Source organism: Periplaneta americana, chromosome 4 (genome assembly GCF_040183065.1).
Source record: "Periplaneta americana isolate PAMFEO1 chromosome 4, P.americana_PAMFEO1_priV1, whole genome shotgun sequence".
NCBI lineage: Eukaryota > Metazoa > Arthropoda > Insecta > Blattodea > Blattidae > Periplaneta > Periplaneta americana.
In genome coordinates, this window is record NC_091120.1 from 193,619,020 (window position 1) to 193,642,591 (window position 23,572).

Consider the following 23,572-nt stretch of genomic DNA (forward strand, 5'->3'; position numbering starts at 1 on the left):
GCAAAATATCAGAATTTTTTAATCTAATAGTTATTTATGGTATTTGTGAGGTAAGTGCATCTTTATTACGCGAGTGGAAAGATTTAAGCACGAGGCGTCAGCCGAGTGCTTAAATTACACGAGCGCAATAAAGATCATGCTCACAAGTACCATACGTAATTTTATCCATGACCATAACGACAAATTATGTTTTATAAAAGAAAATATGTTGAAAATAAGTCCTCATATAATCACATATCATGGCATGGATTTTAGAATCGATACGTGTACTAGGTAGGTCATGATGTAGGAGGCCATGATTAGTGAAGAATGGTATCTAAGACGTTGGATAAATAACAAATTATAATTAATTATATAATTTTAATATATATTTTTTTCATTTTAAACGTGTATTTTCGTCTTTTTTAAGTTTCAGGGATTATTTAGAAGTGTTCACGGGACTATTGTGATTAAAATAATTTCACATTTTACTTCTGTAAACTTAAGAGGAATATTAAAACTTAAAATCATTGTGTCTGTTTAGCTCAGTTGGCTAATGCGTGTTATTAAATCCTATAAACCCAACTTCATAGGTTCAAGTCTCCTCGCATCCCAAAAGGTAAATTATTACAAAATTTAAAAAAAAAAAAATACATATTAGATATGGATGCAATGCACAAATTACGACGTAGCAGATAGAGAAAAGAGAAGGAGATTGAGTGTATATATTTAAGGAATGGTAATAAAGAAGTAGAGGTAGTGGCATCTAGTAACTAATATATAAACTTATTGAGTAATAGTTGAATGGAAAAGTATACGTGTGTGCCCGGGTACTAGAAAAATACTAATGAACTGTGAGATAAAGTTCAAACTGTGAGGTAAAGTCTTTATCTCACTAGTGGAATAAAGTAATGTTGAATAAAAGCCTACTTTACAAACGCAAAAGTATTTAATAAAGGCATGTTTTTCGTTATGGTCATGGATAAAGAGTTTTAGGGATTTTACACCTGAATGCCCATCAAATAGCGTTTTCCTCAGTTCATAATGAGATTCCTATCCCATCCGCTATTTGTGTTGCATACAGATTAGGCCTAATGGGTTTGTTTAATACTAAGATTTGTGTTCCTCGTACCTTGCAGAAGAGTCCTGTGACAACTACTCCAATTACATCAAATCATACTCCTTTCCGTACACCGAAGTCAGTTCGAAGAGGAAAGGCTGCCAGTGACCACCGTATTCTGGGGACACCAGACTACTTGGCCCCTGAGTTGTTGTTACGACAAGGACATGGTAAGTTGCTAACACTCTTCTTTTCATGCAGATAATTGTCAATGATAACGAGTATCATTTCTCTTACTTCAGAATTGCCCAAAAACTCGAGGTTTCGAAAGTTATATGTGACCCGTTGCGCGAAAAGGGACCTAAAGTCGTGGAAGGAAATTTTACAGGAGAACAAAATAACGAATTTGCGGTGTAAAAACTGCATTTTATGTTTTGACATCTTGCGCTATCTGTAGGCTTTTTTTAGATACTAAACTAGGACGTAGTTTTACACAGTGCTTCATAAATACCTAAATCTTTCTTATAGTTGCTAAGAAAATAAGTGAGAACTTTAATAATGCATTTTTATCGAAAAGTACATAATGTAATATCAACATTTAATAAGTAAAGGTACGGTCACACGTCACTACTTTTGCTGCGCAACTTTCGTACTGCAGCTGCAAAAGTTGCGTGTCGTGTTCACACGTAAGCCAAAAGTAGCGCACTGTACGCTATTTTTCGTGCTGCGCAACCCGAGTGCAGCAAAAGTTGCAACTGGAGGTTGCGAGTCTGTTCACACACAAGGCGCTACTTTTGCAGCCGCAGTCATGCTGCAGGTTTCCATCTCTGTGTTGACTTCTCAATATACATTTTGTGGTTATGTTCGCATTATTAAGAAACTCATGCGAAAGCTTACTTATATATTATTTGCTTTTCTGTCCTAACTAGTATTCAGAAATTGACATTATTTTTACTATAAAGCTTTTAAAAACGCCTATATACTTAAATGATAACCAACAGCATATTCACGTAATCAGTGTTGGCAACCCTCCTGTTTGAAACTACGCTACAGAAAATTAAAAAATTGAATTATATCGTCAGCAATTATGCTCAGACTGTGATGTGCATTTAATAACTGTTACAAATAATTTATTTTCATCACATCTAACATTAAAATACATCCAAACAATAAAAGTATCATTGGCACATTTGGGTGGCAACACTGGTCGCAACCGCAGCAAAAGTTTCAACAAAACCAATATCAAAAATGCTGCGGCTGCAACCCTGAGAACCCTGTTCACACGTCGCTACTTTTAAGCTGCTTGCAGCATGAAAAAGTAGCGAGCAGCAGCTTCGGCAGCCGCTACTTTTCGGGTTGCACCGTTGTTCACACGTCGCAGTACGAGAGTTGCGCAGTTTTTTGTACTGCATCGCTGCAAAAGTAGCGACGTGTGACCGTACCTTAATATATTAAAAATTATAGCACCTAGAACCATGATTTTTTTTAAATGCTCAATATTTCATCCTCTTTTTGAACCCACACACACACACACACAAAAATAAAAATCCGACTTTAGGTCACATTTTCTGCAACTAGTCACCTATGTACTTAACAAAGAGGAAATTATATAGAAAATTATTGTTATGGTAAGTAATCATTCTCTCCTTCAAAGCTGAACAGAGGATTCTCTGTAATTTGCAGGCGCAGCTGTGGACTGGTGGGCGTTGGGTGTTTGTCTGTTTGAGTTCATGGCCGGCATTCCACCCTTCAACGATGAGACACCTCAGCACGTGTTTAATAATATTCTTAACAAAGGTATGTTCTCAAAGCTTAGCTAATTCGTTATTAAATGTAAGTCCTCTATATCTTTTTGAGAAGATTAACTCCATTATGTAGACGAAATTATTGGGAGTCATCAGTGTGGTTTTAGGCATAATAGATAGACTATTGATCAGATTTTTTGTATTCGACAGATATTGGAGAAAAAATGGGAGTATAAGGGTACAGTACATCAGTTATTCATAGATTTCAAAAAGGCATATGACTCGGTTAAGAGGGCAGTATTATATAATATTCTTATTGAATTTGGTATTCCCAAGAAACTAGTTCGATTAATTAAAATGTGTCTTAGTGAAACTTACAGCAGAGTCCGTATAGGCCAGTTTCTATCTGATGCTTTTCCAATTCACTGAGGGCTAAAGCAAGGAGATGCACTATCATCTTTACTTTTTAACTTTGCTCTAGAATATGCCATTAGGAAAGTTCAGGATAACAGAGAGGGTTTGGAATTGAACAGGTTACATCAGCTTCTTGTCTATGCGGATGACGTGAATATGTTAGGAGGAAATCCACAAACGATTAGGGAAAACACGGAAATTCTACTTGAAGCAAGTAAAGCGATAGGGTTGGAAGTAAATCCCGAAAAGATAAAGTATATGATTATGTCTCGTGACCAGAATATTGTACGAAATGGAAGTATAAAAATTGGAGATTTATCCTTCGAAGAGGTGGAAAAATTCAAATATCTTGGAGCAACAGTAACAAATATAAATGACACTCGGGAGGAAATTAAACGCAGAATAAATATGGGAAATGCATGTTATTATTCGGTTGAGAAGCTTTTGTCATCTAGTCTGCTGTCAAAAAATCTGAAAGTTAGAATTTATAAAACAGTTATATTACCGGTTGTCCTGTATGGCTGTGAAACTTGGAACGAAGGTTAGGGGTGTTTGAGAATAAGGTTCTTAGGAAAATATTTGGGGCTAAGAGGGATGAAGTTACAGGAGAATGGAGAAAGTTACACAACGCAGAGCTGCACACATTGTATTCTTCACCTGACATAATTAGGAACATTAAATCCAGAAGTTTGAGATGGGCAGGGCATGTAGCACGTATGGGCGAATCCAGAAATGCATATAGAGTGTTAGTTGGGAGGCCGGAGGGAAAAAGACCTTTGGGGAGGCCGAGACGTAGATGGGAAGATAATATTAAAATGGATTTGAGGGATGTGGAATATGATGGTAGGGACAGGATTAATTTTGCTCAGGATAGGGACCGATGGCGGGCTTATGTGAGGGCGGCAATGAACCTCCGGGTTCCTTAAAAGCCAGTAAGTAAGTAAGTCATCTTTTAAATTGTTTATCGTTTCACCATGTCAAATTAAGAGCCATTTAGCTAATGGTGTCTTATTATTGCAGTGTATCCAATAGAACACATTTTGAGGAAGAATCAAGCCTGTTTCACGTTTTATATAAGATATAATATTTTTTATGGATGAAAGAAAGACAAGGGAAGCTGACTTCTAAGAGATGGAACATATTTTACCATGCTCAGACATTCCATGGCCGCAAGCAGAAGAACAGTTCTCCGATGCAGCTCACTCTGCTATAGATAGTCTTCTGACACTGGACCCAGCAGACAGGCCTGCTGCCCCACAGGTGAAGAAGATGCCGCTCTTCTCTGCGATAAACTGGGACAACCTTCTTAGCACAACAGCCCCTTTCATACCACAGCCCGACGATATTACGGACACTGTCTATTTCCAAGGTAATTAATGTACATATCCAATTCTGGCTGTGCAAATAAGTTTGAATTTTGCATTTAAATATAATAAAAGTCTAAAAACTTTAAAATTTAAAAAAATTTTACAGTGTTAAAAGAATTGTTAAAAAAGGTAATACAGTCCACTCTGGATATAGTGAACTCGGTTATAGTGAACATTTGGTTATAGTGAACCTAAATCGTTAGTCCCGACCTGCATTCATTAAAAGTACATTCATACAGTAAAACCCCAATTATCCGTCACCCTATTAACTGATTGATGGATTATCCGACTTCTTTCTCGCCCTCCTCTTTTTTTCTTTTTTTGCTACAGAAACATATGAAGTACTATTGTACATTATATTAATACCAGTATGTATTTTTTCTAGAGAGTGTTATTACAAGCCTTGACACTTTCACAATATGGTCTACTGTTCGTGTTGTCGTACTGTACAACTTCTGCTTATATAAAATATATTGCATGAGTGCCAAAAGAAAACGTGTTGTGCTAAGTACCGAAAAAAGTGCAAATAATTGAGTTGTTTGAGGAGAGAAAAACTGTGGCTCATCTCGCATAAGAGTACGAGATTGATGTTACAATTCTACGAGAATTAATAAAAAATCAACAATAAAGTGTATAAAATACGTAAATCTACAACACGAGACCTGTACTATTCCTATCTTTCCACTGACATCCATTACAAGGAATTCCTTGCCCCTTAAAAACCCGTCCTTGACAACCAGACTTAAATAAGAGAAATATTGATTCTCTTCCTAGCGTGTTAAACAAAAGATCACAGAGAAAATTTTAAAAGTGCAAGTATTATCCACTTAATTTACGAAGATATTTTATGATGTGGATTATCCGATTTTTTCGATTAACCGTTCAGCCCACCCCCTTCATTACCACGGATAATAGAGGTTCTGCTGTATTTCTGTTTATAGTGAACCCTCGCTTCGGTTATAGTGAACTTTGTATCCTGACAAATTCTTATTTGAAGTCAGACCTTCTTGTATAAAGTTTAAAAAATGTGTTGAGAACAACATTCTAAGTTTCTTACTCCTTTAGTCAAAGGACAAAGGTAGGATTAGTGATTCCTAGACAATGAGCTGTACTGTAAATCCAGGCAACGTGTGACGACCTTGTCTCACTCCACCGTCGAAGCATTGCAATTCTGTCCTCAGGCACACTACTCTACTGTTATTTCTAATCCTTCACCGTCAAAGGGTTGCCTTTTGTTCTCAGAAACATTTCTATTATGACGGAAGCATCAAAGCAACGGAAAATTAAATTGCCTTTTTTTAATTAAAAGGGGATGGATATTACGTCCAGAGCATAAATGAAGATAAGATTCTAAATGGCTTTCAAACTCCATCAACCCCCTCCCCATTTCCATTTAGTGACCTGGGAAATTCCAAGGCTGAGTACACAGTCACACCATATGTCATTTAATGTGATTCTGTTTTGTGTTGCAGCTCGAAACATCCTTCAGCAAGTGCATGTGTCGAACTTTGAGCTATGAACATCTTGCCATTCATTCTAGGTGAGTCTTAGAATTTCCACTATCACTCATTTTTTTATCATTATATCTTTAAGATTTATAATTTTAATTTCTTTTAAAATATTCTGGTTTGTTGAGATTAGAACAGTGTCTTGATGTATCTTCTTGTATGTGTAGTTGCTTAGGTAGATTCTTTGTATTTTCAGCATTAAAAATCGTGTGTTGTGCAGCTCACATGAGCAAATATGACACGAGTTTTGTGGTGGATTTTAAGGTATAAGATTTATTTATTTCCATGAGGAGCTTTTGGTGATCGGCATAACATGATGAACTTACAAGGAGATTTCTCATGAAGAAGTAATATATCAACTCTGAACTCTAAATTTATATGATGTATATTTTGCTGTTGGATGTGTAATATATTCAATATGGTGAGTATACTATTTTGTTTTTGTTTGGATAGATCTATTTTCACAGGCTATTTTTTTATGTTTTCATCACATGCCTTGTAATATATCATGTGCATACAAATATTGCTTATTATCTTATATCTTCGTAGTTTCTTAGTGCTGGGTTCAGAGAGATTGCATCCCATTCTTGTAACCATGATCAGGTTTAAAAAAATCATCAAATGAACGAAGTACTATTGCATTTATGATATAGAAGAAATCAGTGCACACCAATCATGGTAAATCCCTGTTATTTCCAGTTAAAGAACAATTTCATATATATAAACTAAACTAGAACATAAACTATAGCGAATTAATATAGTGTGCAACTACACATAATAATAACTGTAAGAATAATGTTCTCTGTTCATTTCTGCTACTGTTGTCTAGAGTTTTTGTGTTGGTTAAAGTTTTGAGAAAAAAATGGTTCCTTCTCTAAGCATCCCTGGTACTTTCAATTAGCTCTTTATGTTGGAAATCAGGTACAGACTGGAACTTAAAGATTTTTTAAAATCACTTCATTACATTTCATGACCGAAATTTGTATTCGGGCTATTCCATATGAAATCGATCAGTAAAAAACCTCGCATTTTTTTAATACACTAATTTTTTCCCTATTTATACAAGGTGCTGAGGAGAGTGCATTTTCAAAAATATACTATCGAAAGTCAAACGGTTTTCGTATTATTGAGCGACAAATTTAGCGTATTTTATAAAAACAAGCCTCTTTCAGCGCTCAGAACACTGGAACCATTTACTGCAGATCATTGAACGGGAGCTCATTTTGAAGCTGACATTTGGTAGGTTATGATAAGAAGTAATCCTTATTTTTATTGTATACAGAGAGACAGATAATCTGATTTTACTTACTTTTAGGCATTTTGCCAATTTGTAAAAAAGTAAAAAATATTGAGAAAAAAACCTTACATTATTAAGAGGGATTCGGCATTGTTTGCTTAGTGTCACGGCAATAAGTTTCGAGGATATTAAATCAATTATTTTCACACTTGAATGGCACAGTACTGCACGCACTGGCCGAGAGCTGAAGATAAGCGAACGTTGGGCGTCATTTTACTCCTGTGTTTATGAAAACCTGTGATAAAGCTAGCCCAGCTATGCGCTACTTGATAAGCGACACATCACGTGTTTGTCTCCTGGCCTTGCTTGTCTTGGCTAGCTCCTGTCTCACAGTCAGCTGGTTAGTTCACGCGGGTACTATTTATTTTCTTTTTTTGATATTTTCAATGCTTTCTTATCAACGGTGCACCAGTAAAAATATCTGTTTATTTGTACTTTCAATGCGGAATCTAACCATATATTTTAAAAATATTTTTTCGTGGCCAAAGGCGTCGTAATGAAGAAAAATCTAAATTTCTCCATTTCCATAAAAAGTAAGAAAAACTGTTTACATGTTAATATAAACTTTAATTTCTCAGCATCAAAATAAACCATGATTTTGATCATTGGGTGAAAGGGTTTCGGAGCCACAACAGTTTAAAGTTGCTAATTTCATGAAAATACGATAAATTTAAATATTTTTAATTTAAACACTATGAAGTTCTGATGCCTCAAACTTTGCACAAAGCATTGTATCACAGTTGTCTACGTACAAAAAAGTTTCATTGTATTTAAAAATTGCAAGGTCAATTTTCTCTATATTTCGGTCGATTTGAGATGGAATAGCCCATTCTGTTATGTTCCTGAAAAATCTTAATTCTCCATTTATTTTCTGAAAACAAAAATGCGATTTTTGACTGAAAATTACCAAAATTTCACTCATCACTCCCCCTTAAGCCTACTTCAGCATATAGATCAGATTTACGAGTAGGCTATTATAGGATCAACTTTTGTTAATCCTTTTAGCAAAATAATGGATGATGTATTGGTTAAAATGGCGGAGTATCGATAAACTCTCTTCTTGAAGTTATTTAGTTACCTTTTGACCTACATTGAAACAATATGCAAACCCCTAGTAATATACGTTACAAGAGCGGTATGTTGATGTTTTCATGTTCTCGGAAATTAAAAAAGCTCAACTACGTTTCGCTTTTTCAATCTTCTCCTCGAACATGAAAACAAGCATACCGCTCGTGTATCATACATTATTTTGTGCGAAGATCGTTTATTATATACCTGAAAGAGAAATTTCTAATTAGTTGCAATGAAATCTCCATCTTGGTTTCTGTTCAATGACGGCAACTTTTAAAACCAAAAATATCTATCTTCAAATTGTTGCTATAAAATGTTTGCTGTGTTTACTATATTCCAGCAGGCCGTGATATACGTCTGTCTTTTTTTTCCCCCCCCACTCTATAAATGCGAACTTAAAACAAACAGTAAGGTTATGTAATGATTTATTTTTCATTTTAATATTTTAACAATATTATTTATATAACATATTGTAGTAATAACATCGGCTGGTTTAATTTTGCTGGTCAAGGAGATGTTTAGAAATGGAAAATATCTTTGACATCTAATTCTGCACATTGAAATGATGAGTCTGGAATCTTGTTGATGTTTTGACGGCTTCCTTAATGTTACTTGCATCACGAATGCAGTAATTTTAGTGGAGTTGTAGAGTTTACTTCATTTTTACAAATATTTAAAAACAATAATTAGCAGTGCAATGTAGGTGAAATTCCAGTGGTAAGTTTCCAATTTATAATTATTACTATGTTAAACGTCTCTAAAAATAATATGTTAAAAGCCCAAAGCAGTAAAATGAATGTCGCGCTCAAGCGGTAAGAAGAGGTAAATTGTTATGTGTGTTACGTTGGGAATACTGAATGTGGTATTTCACACTTACCGTGTATTGGTTTTGTGCGGAAAGCAAGCAAATACGCACGATCTCGCACAAAATAAATTTACTCTATATTTCAATGCAAAGATTATCGTAAAAATTAAACAGTATTTGCAATTCTAAAAATATGATCGTACAAAAAATAGTATGCAATTCACATGTGTTAATTGCGTAACAGAATCACAGAAATAGAAGAGACTCGATTTTGTCTCGTCTTTTGTAACTTTTCCTCGATTTTGCTATGAGCATTTAACTGCTCTTGTATTGCAATATACTCTTAGAATGTAAATTTTATTTTAACTAATTTGTAACTTTTCTTTTTCAGGTTATAAAAATTGGTATGTAATATATTGTCTTCGCGGAATTTGTAAGTCTGTATATTTTGCTTGGTGTTGAATCTTGTAAAAATATATTGGAAGAGGAGGCCAGTACTAAGATCCTGTTTTTCTATTGGCCACATCTTTTTCTTATTCCTATTACCATGTTGTATCATATTTTTGTGTTTAGATCAAGTTTTGTGAATGCAGAATTACATGAACTTTTGGTATTTTTGTAGAAACATAAAATATAATTGGTTTTGATATATGGATACTTGTGTTTTCAATTTTTGGATTTCTTCCGTACTTTCACTACATTGTAGACCAATGAAGAAGTCAGCTTCTTCAAATACAGGGTTGTTCAAACTGATTGTTCCGATTTAAGTTGACTATATTTTTGAAGTTCACAAATAGAGAATGATTTGTGATACTTTAACCGAAAGGAGAACTGTTGAAATGTTTTTCACTTTGTCAGGTTCACATTTATCAAGTAGCTTAAATCAAGTAACTTGCATTTAAATAAAGTGAGTTCGAGTTTCGTTAATAAATTGTCAAGTCAGGCTTGTCAGACCATGGCTTTGACAACCATAAGGAACACACTGTATTTCAACAGAGTTCTATGCATTTCTTTGGGGTTTGGTGAATGAATCGATGTAGATGTGCTTCAGTATACTTGAGGGAAGTCGTACATTTTGGGTCCTATTAATGGTATTCACATTTAATGCTTGTGATTTCTTCTTACTTACTTACTTACTTACAAATGGCTTGTAAGGAACCCTGAGGTTCATTGCCGCCCTCACATAAGCCCACTATCGGTCCCTATCCTGTGCAAGATTAATCCAGTCTCTATCATCATATCCCACCTTCCTTAAATACATTTTAATATTATCCTTCCATCTACGTCTTGGCACCCCAAAGGTCTTTTCCCCTCTGGTCTTCCAACTAACACTCTATATGCATTTCTGGATACATCCTACATGCCCTGCCCATCTCAGACGTCTGGATTTAATGTTCCTAATTATGTCAGGTGAAGGATAAAATGCGTGCAGTTCTGCGTTGTGCAACTTTCTCCATTCTGCTGTAACTTCATCCTCTTAGCCCCAAATATTTTCCTAAGCACCTTATTCTCGAACACCCTTAGCCTCGTCCACACCTGTGGAGTAATGGTCAGCGCGTCTGGCCGCGAAACCAGGTGGCCCGGGTCGAATCCCAGTCGGGACAGGTTACCTGGTTGAGGTTTTTTTCCGGGGTTTTCCCTCAACCCAATACGAGCAAATGCTGGGTAATTTTCGGTGCTGGACCCCAAACTCACTTCACCAGCATTATCACCTTAATTTCATTCAGACGCTAAATAACCTAGATGTTGATACAGCATCGTAAAATAACCCCTTAGCCTCTGTTCCTCTCTCAAAGTAAGAGTTCAAGTTTCACAGCTGTATAGAACAACCAGTAATATAATAATTGTTTTATAAATTCTAACTTTCAGTTTTTTGAGAGGAACTGTATGACAAAAGCTTCTCAACTGAATAATAATAGACATTTACAAGTTTTTTCTGCGTTTTATTTCTTCTCAATTGTCATTTATGTTTGTTACTGTTGCTCCAAGATAGTTGAATTTTTCCACCCCTTCGAAGGATAAATCTCCAATTTTTATGTTTCCAATTCGTACAATATTCTGGTCACGAGACATAATCATATACTTTGTCTTTTCGGGATTTACTTCCAAACTTATCTCTTTACTTGCTTCAAGTAAAATTCTCGTGTTTTTCCTTAATAGTTTGTGGATTTTCTTCTAACATATTCACGTCATCTGCATAGACAGGCAACTGATGTAATCTATTCAATTCCAAACCCTCTCTGTTTTCCTGGACTTTCCTAATGGTATATTCTAGAGCAAGGTAAAAGGTAAAGGTATCCCTGTCACATGCCATGAAGGCACTTGGGGGACATGGAGGTAGATCCCCATGCTTTCCATGACCTCGGCACTAGAATGAGGTGGTGTGGTCGGCACCACGCTCTGACCGCCTTTTACCCCCGGGAAAGACCCGGTACTCAATTTTATAGGAGGCTGAGTGAACGTCGGGGCCGTTCTGAAAGTTTGGCAACGAGAAAAAATCCTATCACCACCTGGGATCGAACCCCGGACCTTCCAGTCCGTAGCCAGCTTCTCTACCAACTGAGCTATCCGGCCGCCCGGTATATTCTAGAGCGAAGTTAAAAAGTAAAGGTGATAGTGCATCTCCTTGCTTTAGCCCGCAGTGAATTGGAAAAGCATGAGATTGTGATTTCTTCTAGCTTAAAAAAAAGAAAACTTATTTTGCCCTCAGAACATGCCGAAGATGTATTCTGTGTCTTTGGATAATTTATTTATCTATTATGGAAGTTGTAAAGATAACTTTCGTACACCTTGTATTAGTTTGGGATGATGAGGGAAAGAAAATAGACTGCAACTTGTGAATAAGTTAAATATATTTCCTCCTGTGAACACACACACTCAAAGTAACACTTGTGACCCGTACCTATTTGTTATTTTGGCACTGCTTCAGTCACTCCAACCTAATCTCTTCTGGCCAGAGCTCGCATTCAGGATGTGTAATTTTTTAAACTAGAGACACAGCAGAACTGTTGACTTTTGTCGCACTGCAAGGCGTTGTTATTTTTATTTATTTATTTTTTAAAGGAACTACTTGAGGTTCTTGGTGATCCAGCTCATGAAGTGGGTAACTCGTGTGTATACACCAGGGTATTGACCCTTTCCACAGCCGATTCCCCAACTCACAATGCCAACCTGTGTCCAGCGCCCCTCGTTGATCATCAGTGGCCCACCACTGTCTCCCTGTTGCGAACACAGAAGATTATTAATTAAAATAGACCTCTGTCATTTCTTTTTTAACATAATGGCAGCCTACAGTAATAGATTAGCTTATATGGTTTACATTCTATACATACTAGTGGCTTGTGCAACAAATGCTGCAAACTAAGTTCATTAGACGTTCAAATAAACATTTTTCAGATTTATTTTCAATGAAGAATACCAGACATCCGGAAAGTTATTTGCTTCCATAACAATGAAAGATACTCTCTCTCGAGCCAATACTGAAGAGAACCACGCATATAAATATCTACACCACACCACCATTAAATATATGAAAAAGACCCAACCCCGCTTGATTAGTAATTATAAAAATATTTTATTTTTAATAATATTATCTTATGTAAGTTTTATAACTTTCAGTAACATATAGTATATATACTATATAGCTGCCACTCAGTAAAATATAGAAATCAAAATCTAATTTAAGTTATTCTCTACATCTGCTCGTATAACCCCAAAACGTTTCACTTTCATATCATCAATATAGCATTAATATGTATAATTAATGAAAAATAGTCGCATCATGGCATTAACTACAATAATATTTCATTTCTAATGCTAATAATGTCATCAAACCACCTCAAGTTTTTTAGTTTTTAAAATCCAATACACAGCTGTACCCAGAAAATTACACACCACAGAATCGAACCTGTAAATTATTTTTAGTAAGTTAAGTTTTTAGTAATCAATTTAATTTGAGCTCTAAATATGTCAGCATTCTTGCAGATCATGGCCTTCGTGTAATATTATTTACTGTAGTATGTGTTTTGTTTTTCTCTGAAATGCAACACGGCCGACTTGATGCTCGCTTCGCTTCGCTTCTCCTTTACAAAAAAGCAAAGGGAATATCAAGTCGGCCGTGAATGCTATTAGCTAGTTCTCAAAACTGACGACAGATGGATTTTGGAAAATAGGAAAATTATGTTTAAAAATTGACATTTCACTGAAAACTACTATTTTTCCGAAAAACTTTGAGTTCCAAACTTCAAAATGAGGGGTCATTTATTAAAATCCGTCCAGCCGTTTTCCCGTAATTTCCATTACCAGTTCAAATTATATATATAGATTTATATGGCAAGCCAGATAATGTTAGAGATGTGGCCGTAATTTGGGATCAAAGTAATCTGAATGGGATGTACTGTCATCTGAGAAGATTGCAGTTTTATACTTACACTGCATGAGTCAAGACCGTTGTCCCCAGCACAAAGGAAGTGTTCTACAATGCCTCCTGGAGCAGCGTTTCCATATTTATTCCGACACTCTTGATTGGTCCAGATTTTAATGGTGACTTCTTGCAATATATCAGGCTGTCTTCCACCTGTAACAGAGTAAAAGAAACATCAGGATATCAATTAATCCTAAACTTATAACTGTAGGTATCAGTCTAATATCTTGCTCATATACAGTCAAATTTCGTTTGTATACAAACTTAAATGCAACACCTGCAACAACTTCTACATAGAACAGACAGGCAGATTATTTCAAACAGATTACAAAGAACACATCACAGCCATAACAAAACTACAAAACACTTCTACATATGCAGAACACATCACAAATGCTAACCACACCTACAGAGACATAAACACAGACATGGAAATTCTACATATTCAACCAAAAAGCCAGAAACTAAACACACTAGAACAATACGAAATATATAGACACACAAAAACACATCCAAATGAAATTCTCAACACACAACACAATTTCAGAACACACACACGCTTTGACTCCACATTACACTACACAAACACACCTCTACAGGCAACACAGACAAAAGACGCCAAGACCAGCACCAACCAGTTCTGAAGATTGTTCATAACAGGCTGAAACAGTTAACCAGGTACGGTAAAATTTAACACGAGAAAGACATACAGGGTGATTCAGACCACCCATAACAGTGAGCTCGATTTCATCAATCAGTCCCAACAGGAAGTAGGATTAGTGGCGTATTACTTCCAAATTTAAAATGGGAGTCGGGTCAAATAGGGTACCATTTGATAGAGTTCTTCAAAACAAACAACTTTCATAGGAAACGTTTTTATCAATTCCTACTCTTTCAATGAGAAAACGTACGAAAAGAAAATGCTATCAATATTGAGAAATGTTACAATACGAAAATGTAAACAAGACAATTACTGTTGATGTGTTACTGAAAGACTGGACAGTGCCATTAATTTTTACAAATGTTCAAACTGTTTGCCGTTCTGAGCAGCACACACCCGTACTCTTCTTCTAACACTGTCAGTGACTCCGAACACTTCGGTCAAGTGACTGGAAGGTCTCTCGGATTCACTGTTTCATGCCATCTCTTCTTGTAGGGCGATCTTGATAGACAGTGTTTTTAACCGTCCCCAAAGATAGAAATCCAAAGGATTCAAGTCAGGAGGTCATGCTGGCCATGTCACAGGACTGCATTTGTTTGTAGTATGTAAGAGGTATTTTTAATCACTCTTAACTTTTAAGTACTTATTTTATTAGTTACAAAAGTAATTGCAAAACTAGAAAAATGTACATACCTAGGTACAGAGAAAACAAAACACTTGTTGGGCAAGGCCACCTGAGCTTATTACCTGGCTAAGTGCAGTGTACATGTAGACCTGGCCGTAGATACTGTATTGCAGTGATTAAAGGAAACACTGCTGAGCGAGCAAAGGGGAAGGAGTAGTTTACTTGTATTCACCCCTCGACGGTGCTGCCGGCCACCAGGTCTACACTCAGCCAGGTAATTGTGCGTGTGTACCATGTCGACATTAAATGTACTTATCTAGTTTATATTTTATTCTCGTAACATTTTTCAATATTAATGACATCTTTTCGTACGTTTTCTCATTGAAAGAGTAGGAATTGACAAAATGTTTCCTATGAAAGTTGTTTGTTTTGAAGAGCTCTATCAAATGGTACCATATTTGACCACGACTCCCATTTGAAATTTTAAAGTAATACGCAACTGACCCTACTTCCTTTTGAGGCTGATTGATGAAATGAAGCTCAAGTGAAAGTTCACATGTGGTTTAGTTATAAATATTTTTGTCTCGGAAAATTTTAATGCACTAGTTTCCGAAATAAATACTGTTACGGGTGGTCTGAATCACCCGGTATAATACATATTCCGTGTGAACTATTTTTATTTCCCGAAAATGTGCCGATGCAGAAAATTTAATATATACATTTAAAAGTGAACTTCTTAATGTTGTCATCAGATGAGGTCTGAAAGCACTGGTCTGGACATGATCACACGCCCTATGTCAGTCATCTAATGACAGCGGTGCATAATGGAAGTAAAGAAAGTTGAGCAGTGTTTGTACAGTGATAGCCGTTCTCCATGGCTGCAATATACGAGAATGTCTTGCAGAGCTACGGAAAGCATTGGGCAATCGTGCTATATCCTATCGTACAATGGCAAAGTGGGTGGAGGCTTTCAAACAGGGAAGAGAGTTAATTGCTGATCTGCCTTGCAATGGACGTTCTGTGTCAGTTCACAAATCTGTTTTGGGTGGCTGTGGTCCAGAAATGCCTAATGGAAGATAGACTCTGGACTGTGATGGAATTAGCCCAGCATACACGTATTCCTGCTTTGTCAATGCGCAGAATTCTATGACAGGATTTAAATGTGCGGAAGATTGCTGTCAAGTGGGTCCCACATCACTTAACTGAGGTACAGAAGTAGGTCCCACACCACTTAACTGAGATACAGAAGTGGGTCCCACATCACTTAACTGAGGTACAGAAGTGGGTCCCATACCACTTAACTGAGGTACAGAAGTGGGTCCCACATCACTTAACTGAGGTACAGAAGTGGGTCCCACACCACTTAACTGAGGCACAGAAGTGGGTCCCACATCACTTAACTGAGGTACAGAAGTGGGTCCCACACCACTTAACTGAGGTACAGAAGTGGGTCCCACACCACTTAACTGAGGTACAGAAGTGGGTCCCACACCACTTAACTGAGGTACAGAAGTGGGTCCCACACCACTTAACTGAGGTACAGAAGTGGGTCCCACACCACTTAACTGAGGTACAGAAGTGGGTCCCACACCACTTAACTGAGGTACAGAAGTGGGTCCCACACCACTTAACTGAGGTACAGAAGTGGGTCCCACACCACTTAACTGAGGTACAGAAGTGGACACAATATGGGATATGTATCAATCTGAAAAGATTTCACTGTGAACGAAACAGCATGCTGAACTGCATCATTGCAGTTGATAAAACAAGGGCATTATTTTTAAAATCTGGATGAGCATCAATGAATTTCTGTGGAATTGAACAAATTGATGAAAATGGGATTTCACCGTTGGATTGAAGAACGTACCCTATGTGCCATTTTAATGATACAGATTTATGTACATACCTTCCCGCAGACTGCCCCAACCAATGACAGTGGCTCTTTGTCCTGCATATAGCGCGTTGCCTGATGGGAGACACACCGGTCGCACATTCTGTGTGAAGGTCACTGCTGAATCTAATGTTAGAAGGGCAACATCATTGTACTGAAATGCAAGACAAAATCCAATAAAACTTGTACAAGTTATGAAATAGTAATACAATGTCATGCTTATACAGGTTATGAAATAATAATACAGACTTATTTTCAAAACTTGTACAAGGTATGAAATAACAATGCAAACTTAATGTCAAAATTTGTATATGTTATGAAATAACAATGCAAACTTAATGTCAAAATTTGTATATGTTATGAAATAACAATGCAAACTTAATGTCAAAATTTGTATATGTTATGAAATAACAATGCAAACTTAATGTCAAAATTTGTATATGTTATGAAATAACAATGCAAACTTAATGTCATAAATTGTACAGGTTATGAAATAACAATGCAAACTTAATGTCATAAATTGTATAGGTTATGGAATAACAATGCAAACTTAATGTCATAAATTGTACAGGTTATGAAATAACAATGCAAACTTAATGTCATAAATTGTATAGGTTATGGAATAACAATGCAAACTTAATGTCATAAATTGTATAGGTTATGAAATAACAATGCAAACTTAATGTCAAAATTTGTATATGTTATGAAATAACAATGCAAACTTAATGTCATAAATTGTACAGGTTATGAAATAACAATGCAAACTTAATGTCAAAATTTGTATATGTTATGAAATAACAATGCAAACTTAATGTCATAAATTGTACAGGTTATGAAATAACAATGCAAACTTAATGTCAAAATTTGTATATGTTATGAAATAACAATGCAAACTTAATGTCATAAATTGTACAGGTTATGAAATAACAATGCAAACTTAATGTCAAAATTTGTATATGTTATGAAATAACAATGCAAACTTAATGTCAAAATTTGTATATGTTATGAAATAACAATGCAAACTTAATGTCATAAATTGTACAGGTTATGAAATAACAATGCAAACTTAATGTCAAAATTTGTATATGTTATGAAATAACAATGCAAACTTAATGTCATAAATTGTACAGGTTATGAAATAACAATGCAAACTTAATGTCAAAATTTGTATATGTTATGAAATAACAATGCAAACTTAATGTCATAAATTGTACAGGTTATGAAATAACAATGCAAACTTAATGTCAAAATTTGTATATGTTATGAAATAACAATGCAAACTTAATGTCATAAATTGTACAGGTTATGAAATAACAATGCAAACTTAATGTCAAAATTTGTATATGTTATGAAATAACAATGCAAACTTAATGTCATAAATTGTACAGGTTATGAAATAACAATGCAAACTTAATGTCAAAATTTGTATATGTTATGAAATAACAATGCAAACTTAATGTCATAAATTGTACAGGTTATGAAATAACAAAGCTGACAATATGATTAAAAGCGCAGTAAAGGAGATATTACAATTACCAGGTGACACTCCTAATAGCATGATATATACAAGTAACAAATACAAAGGATTGTCAGTGATGTGCGCTACATGGGAAGCCTATCTGCAGCAACTCAACATCAATACCAAGCTAGAAAACCTAAATGACCAGTGCGTTAATGCTGTACGAGACTACGAAACTATAAGAACCCGTTGCTTGTCAGAATTGCAAGTGAGCAGAGATGAGGCTACAGGATCCGTGAAGCAATTAAGGCAACATCTTTGGCACCGTGAATTTAAAACCTGGTGTGCATACCCCCAGAAGGGAAAAGGAGTTGTATTGTTTGAAGAAGTATCTGCAGCCAACTCGTGGATCATCAAGCATGAAGGATTATCAAGTTCTGAGTGGAGAGAAATGCTAAAAATGACTGCGATGGTGGCACCAGTACGTTCTCTCCCTGGTCGCTCTACAGGCACAACCCACTGTAGGCACTGCAGTGAGTTTGAAACTTTACCACATGTGCTTGGGAGTTGCCCACAGGGAGAAGTACTCAGAATAAATCGTCACAACATCATACGTTCTATGATCGCAGATGCACTTCGATCCAAAAATCTAGCCATTCACGAGGAAGTTCATTGTATTGCTGATGGTGGGAGCAATCGTAGGATCGATATCATAGCTATAAATAGGAATAAACAGACAGCCGAAATAATTGATCCTACGATCAGATTTGAAATCTCAGCCACTCAACCAACTGAAGTGAACGAAGAGAAAAAGAAAATCTACGAGCCCATGATTCAGTACCTATCGACGAAATACAACATAGAAAAAATCACAGTTACCGGTCTCTTCTTCGGAGCGAGAGGCACCATTCCGAAAGCCTTTGTAAAGTGGAGGGAAAAATACAAGCTGACGAGAGATCTTCAAGATGCCATTGTCACCACCATTATAAAATTTTCTGTAGCGATATTTCGTCAGCATCTTTATGGCGTACATTCAATTTAAATTACACCTGGTTCTATTTTTTTTTTTATGTCTTAATCACTTTTGTCTGAAACCTGTTTATATAATTTTTCATTTTAAATTTTATTGTGAGCTATTCTGTGTCGCAGGGCAAACCCAAAATATTGGGTCAGACCAATAAATTAAATTAGATCTCTTTTATAGTACAATGTCTCCATAGAAACATTCCCTGATTATAAACTGCTATGATTTTGTAACTATGCATATTACAAAATTCATACCAGTGTCATTAGAAAGAATGACAAAAACTTTCAGGGGTTGTGTAATTGTAATAATTGTTGGCAGAAAACAATAGATGGCACCATAAGAAAAAAAAAGACACTGTTCCTGCTCTTCTGCTTGGCATCATGGCATTGTTGGATAGGAGCAAATTGTGTTAAATGGTTTGAATGTTTACATTTCAACTCAGTGTGAATTCTGAAACAATTATAAAAAAAGGGAAAACCCACAGGAATGTAGTTGGTGTGTATTGGAATACCATAGCACACGGAGTGTAGTGAGAGTTCAGTGTGCCTTCAGACGGCAGTTTGAACATGTGGTACCTACTGACAACACGATTTTGAGGTGGTACAGTGCTCACCAACTACGTTCCTCTGGGTTCGCCATATTGTATTGTATTGTATTATATTGTATTGTATTTATTAACATTCCATGGTATTCATACATTGCTTACAGCTAGAATATGGAACAAGTCAAAAAACTTAATACTATTATAAAGTCTTAATTTATAGTCACAGTCTAGATGAAATATATACAGACGAGATTTACAATATAGTCTACTAGTACAACACAAAAGTTTTAGTATCAATTCCATGAAGTGTTATGGAATGTCATGAATTCACCTGCAGAATAGAAGGCGTGAGAAATTAGGTACTTCTTTAATTTGGCCCTAAATAATCTTATGTTTTGAGATTCATTTTTTATATCGATAGGGAGGCTATTAAAAATTTTTACTGCCATATAATGCACTCCTTTTTGTTAGCATGATAGACTTGCCGATGGAGTATGAAAGTAATTTTTTTGACGTGTATTTATGCTATGAACTGTTGAATTAGTTACAAAGTTTTCACGATTACATAAGAGGAAGATTATTAATGAAAAGATATACTGACAAGCCATGAGCATTATTTGTAGTTTTTTTTAAAATAGTCCTACACGATTCCCTAGATTTGGCACATACTATTATTCTAATTGCTCTTTTTTGTAATAGGAATATACTGTTAGTATCTGTGGAATTTCCCCAGAATATTATTCCAAAACTCATTACCGAGTGAAAGTATGCAAAGTATATTGTTTTTAAGGTAACTTTCTAAATGCTGCAGAATTCACATTGAGTTGAAATGTAAACATTCACACCATTTAACACAATTTGCTTCTATTCAATAATGCCACAATGATAAGCGGAAGAGCAGGAACAGCATTTTTTTTCTTATGATGCCATCTATTGTTTTCCACCAACAATTACAATAACACATCCCCTGAAATTCTTGGAGCCATTCTTTCTCATGACACTAGTAAAATTTTGTAATGTGCATATTTATTATTCTTATAGGAATGAAATACACTATGTTGTAGTAGTAGTAGTAGTAATAATAATAATAATAATAATAATAATAATAATAATAATAATAATAATAATAATTTTGAAACTACAGAAAATATTCAGAGATGTTGATTTGGCAATAATAGAACAATGATAAAATGAGGAAGGCAGCTGAAACTAAAGTACTCAACTATTTATCAAACACAGACTTCACAAGATTTATGTGGATTGAACTTTTTTTTCTCTGAATGAGAAGTCTTCAACTATGAATTTTGCCGTGGATGTGTTCAGTAGAATAGACCAAGACCGTTTCTTGCAAGGAGTGCTGTTTTCTGATGAAGCGACATTTATTTTCTTGGCCTCCACGGTCACCAGATTTAACTCTGCTAGATTTTTTTTATGTGGAGTTATGTGAAGGGCAAAGTCTACAGGATGTCCTTGAGGAATCTTATTATGTGAAAGAATCGAATGATATTTCAACAATCACACAAGTAATGCTTATAAAACTTGGACCGAAATTGATTATTAACGATTAGGCGTCATCAGAGCAATAAGAGACGCTCGTGTGTAAACTGTGTAACTATATTCCCAACACATGTTAATATACAAAACAAACAGAATAAAGATATGTTTGGCTTTAAAGTTATTGCTGTGTATTTTCGTTACATTTTTTTTATGTACACGGTGTATAACTTATTTGGAATAACTGGATAATACGCACGGTAGAGCAATGTCTATAGTCGACGTTACTCGTTGGCCACCAGTCACCGGGCCGTACCGAGCCGTGTCAAACAAAAGACAATCGAAATGGTGGTAGTAAATTCGCGACTATATTCTTAAATAAATCACTCCATTAGTCAAGTGCAAGGTTTATGCAGTACAACGACGATGTTTTGAATGCACTAAAGAAAATGCATAGGTAGTAAGTTGTTAAAATAGGTTATGACAACGAAATAAAGGGAAAAAAGGTGTGTTTTACAGAATATCATTTAAATAACGGAAAGTAAATTTCCGGTTAATATTCGCCAAAGCGTTAAGTACGTAATTATGACCGCATTGCACTTTTATTTGTGGTCTAGAGAAGAATAGCCTTTTACGAAAAAAATCTTTTAGGGGCCATGAAATTATTCACCGCTTTAATTATATTGTTGTTTATCAATATTACGATACACAAACTGTCATAAAGGCCATGACCGATTAGAAACATGATACCGAAGAGAGACACTCATTCGGCCGTGATGAAACAAAAGAAAATGCGAGAGAGATTTTAGTTCGAGACAAAATGGACACACAATTTTGAGGACTATACTGTTAGTAACTGGAGATCGCTTGTAAGATCTGTCTTAATCTCTTATGTAGAAATGTCGTCCAATCAAATTTGTGGTCCAGGGAAAAATCATTGAAATAGATGAGAGTAACAGTAGTGCTATCTCTCAGGAATGTTCAGAACGAAGGAGGTAGAGAGAAAAAGAAACAAATTTCTCCTTCTAACGACACCACAGACCAAAATCATGTTCTTATGCTGGCAACATTGTGTATTTAGTTAAATTTGGTCGTAACCGTAACGGCACGGTTCAGAGTTACCTTGCTAATTCTCCAGTTTAGCGACTTGTTTAATTTTATTAGTGTTGAGGCGAGTGTTTTCCGTACGTAGTAGCCACACTACTGGAGCACGTGCTTCATCTTCAACCGATAAAATCGAATTCCAATTCCTCGCAATCTCTCCAGCTCGAAGCTGTAGGTTACAACGTGTTACCACAGTCTAGTATTTGGGCTATTCCATCTCAAATCGACCGAAATATAGAGAAAATTGACCTTGCAATTTTTAAATACAATGAAACTTTTTCTGTCCGTTGACAACTGTGATACAATGCTTTGTGCAAAGTTTGAGGCATCAGAACTTCATAGTGTTTAAATTTAAAATATTTAAATTTATCGTATTTTCATAAAATTAGCAACTTTAAACTGTTGTGGCTCCGAAACCCTTTCACCCAATGATCAAGATCATGGTTTATTTCGATGCTGAGAAATTAAAGTTTATATTGACATGTAAACAGTTTTTCTTACTTTTTATAGAAATGGAGAAATTTAGATTTTTCTTCCTTAAGACGCCTTTGCCCACGAAAAAAATATAAAAAAAATATGGTTAGATTCCGCATTGAAAGTACAAATAAACACATATTTTTTACTGCTGCAACGTTTATAAGAAAGTATTGAAAATATCAAATAAAGAAAATAAATAGAACGCGCGTGAGCTAACCAGCTGACTGTGAGGAGGAGCTAGCCGAGGCAAGCAACACGTGATGTTTCGTCTAGTAGCGCATAGCTGGGCTAGCTTTATCACAAGTTTTCATAAACACAGGAGTAAAATGACGCCCAACGCTTGCTTATCTTCAGCTCTCGGCGAGTGCTTGCGGTACTGCGCCGTTCAAGTCTAGGCGTGTGAAAATAATTTATTTAATACCCTCGAAACTTATTGCCGAGCCACTAAGCAAATAATGCCGAATCCCTCTTAATAATGCAAGGCTATTTCTCAATATTTTTTACATTTTTACAAATGGGCAAAAAGCCTAAAAGTAAGTAAAATCAGATTATCTGTCTCTCTTTATACAATAAAAATAAGGATTACTTCTTAACATAACCTACCAAATGTCAGCTTCAAAA

The 23,572-nt window shown here is 35.6% G+C and overlaps 2 protein-coding genes across 7 annotated transcripts in view; one reads left to right on the forward strand and one right to left on the reverse strand.

Moving 5' to 3' along the window:
• The window catches only part of gwl (serine/threonine-protein kinase greatwall), a 39,437-nt gene extending 29,536 nt beyond the window's left edge, over positions 1-9,901 (forward strand). For 3 of the 6 annotated variants that reach the window (XR_011331891.1, XR_011331892.1, XR_011331888.1), the window contains exons 11-16: positions 1,119-1,269; positions 2,723-2,836; positions 4,355-4,567; positions 6,038-6,105; positions 6,270-6,494; positions 9,638-9,901. Coding sequence is in view for 1 of the 6 variants with exons in the window: in XM_069824555.1 (XP_069680656.1) it covers positions 1,119-1,269; positions 2,723-2,836; positions 4,355-4,567; positions 6,038-6,084 (525 nt within the window). In the remaining 5 variants the exon portion in view is untranslated. The remainder of the gene's footprint in view (positions 1-1,118; positions 1,270-2,722; positions 2,837-4,354; positions 4,568-6,037; positions 6,106-6,269; positions 6,495-9,637) is intronic. The other 3 variants (XR_011331890.1, XR_011331889.1, XM_069824555.1) reach the window with 3 other exon arrangements.
• Positions 9,902-12,080: 2,179 nt separating this feature from the next.
• Positions 12,081-23,572, reverse strand: part of LOC138698548 (serine proteinase stubble-like) — a 197,137-nt gene continuing 185,645 nt past the window's right edge. Inside the window, exons 6-8 of the mRNA XM_069824554.1 lie at positions 16,862-17,000; positions 13,677-13,822; positions 12,081-12,465 (exon numbers count right to left, since the gene is read on the reverse strand). Of these exons, the coding sequence (XP_069680655.1) occupies positions 12,313-12,465; positions 13,677-13,822; positions 16,862-17,000 (438 nt within the window). The 3' untranslated portion in view covers positions 12,081-12,312. The remainder of the gene's footprint in view (positions 12,466-13,676; positions 13,823-16,861; positions 17,001-23,572) is intronic.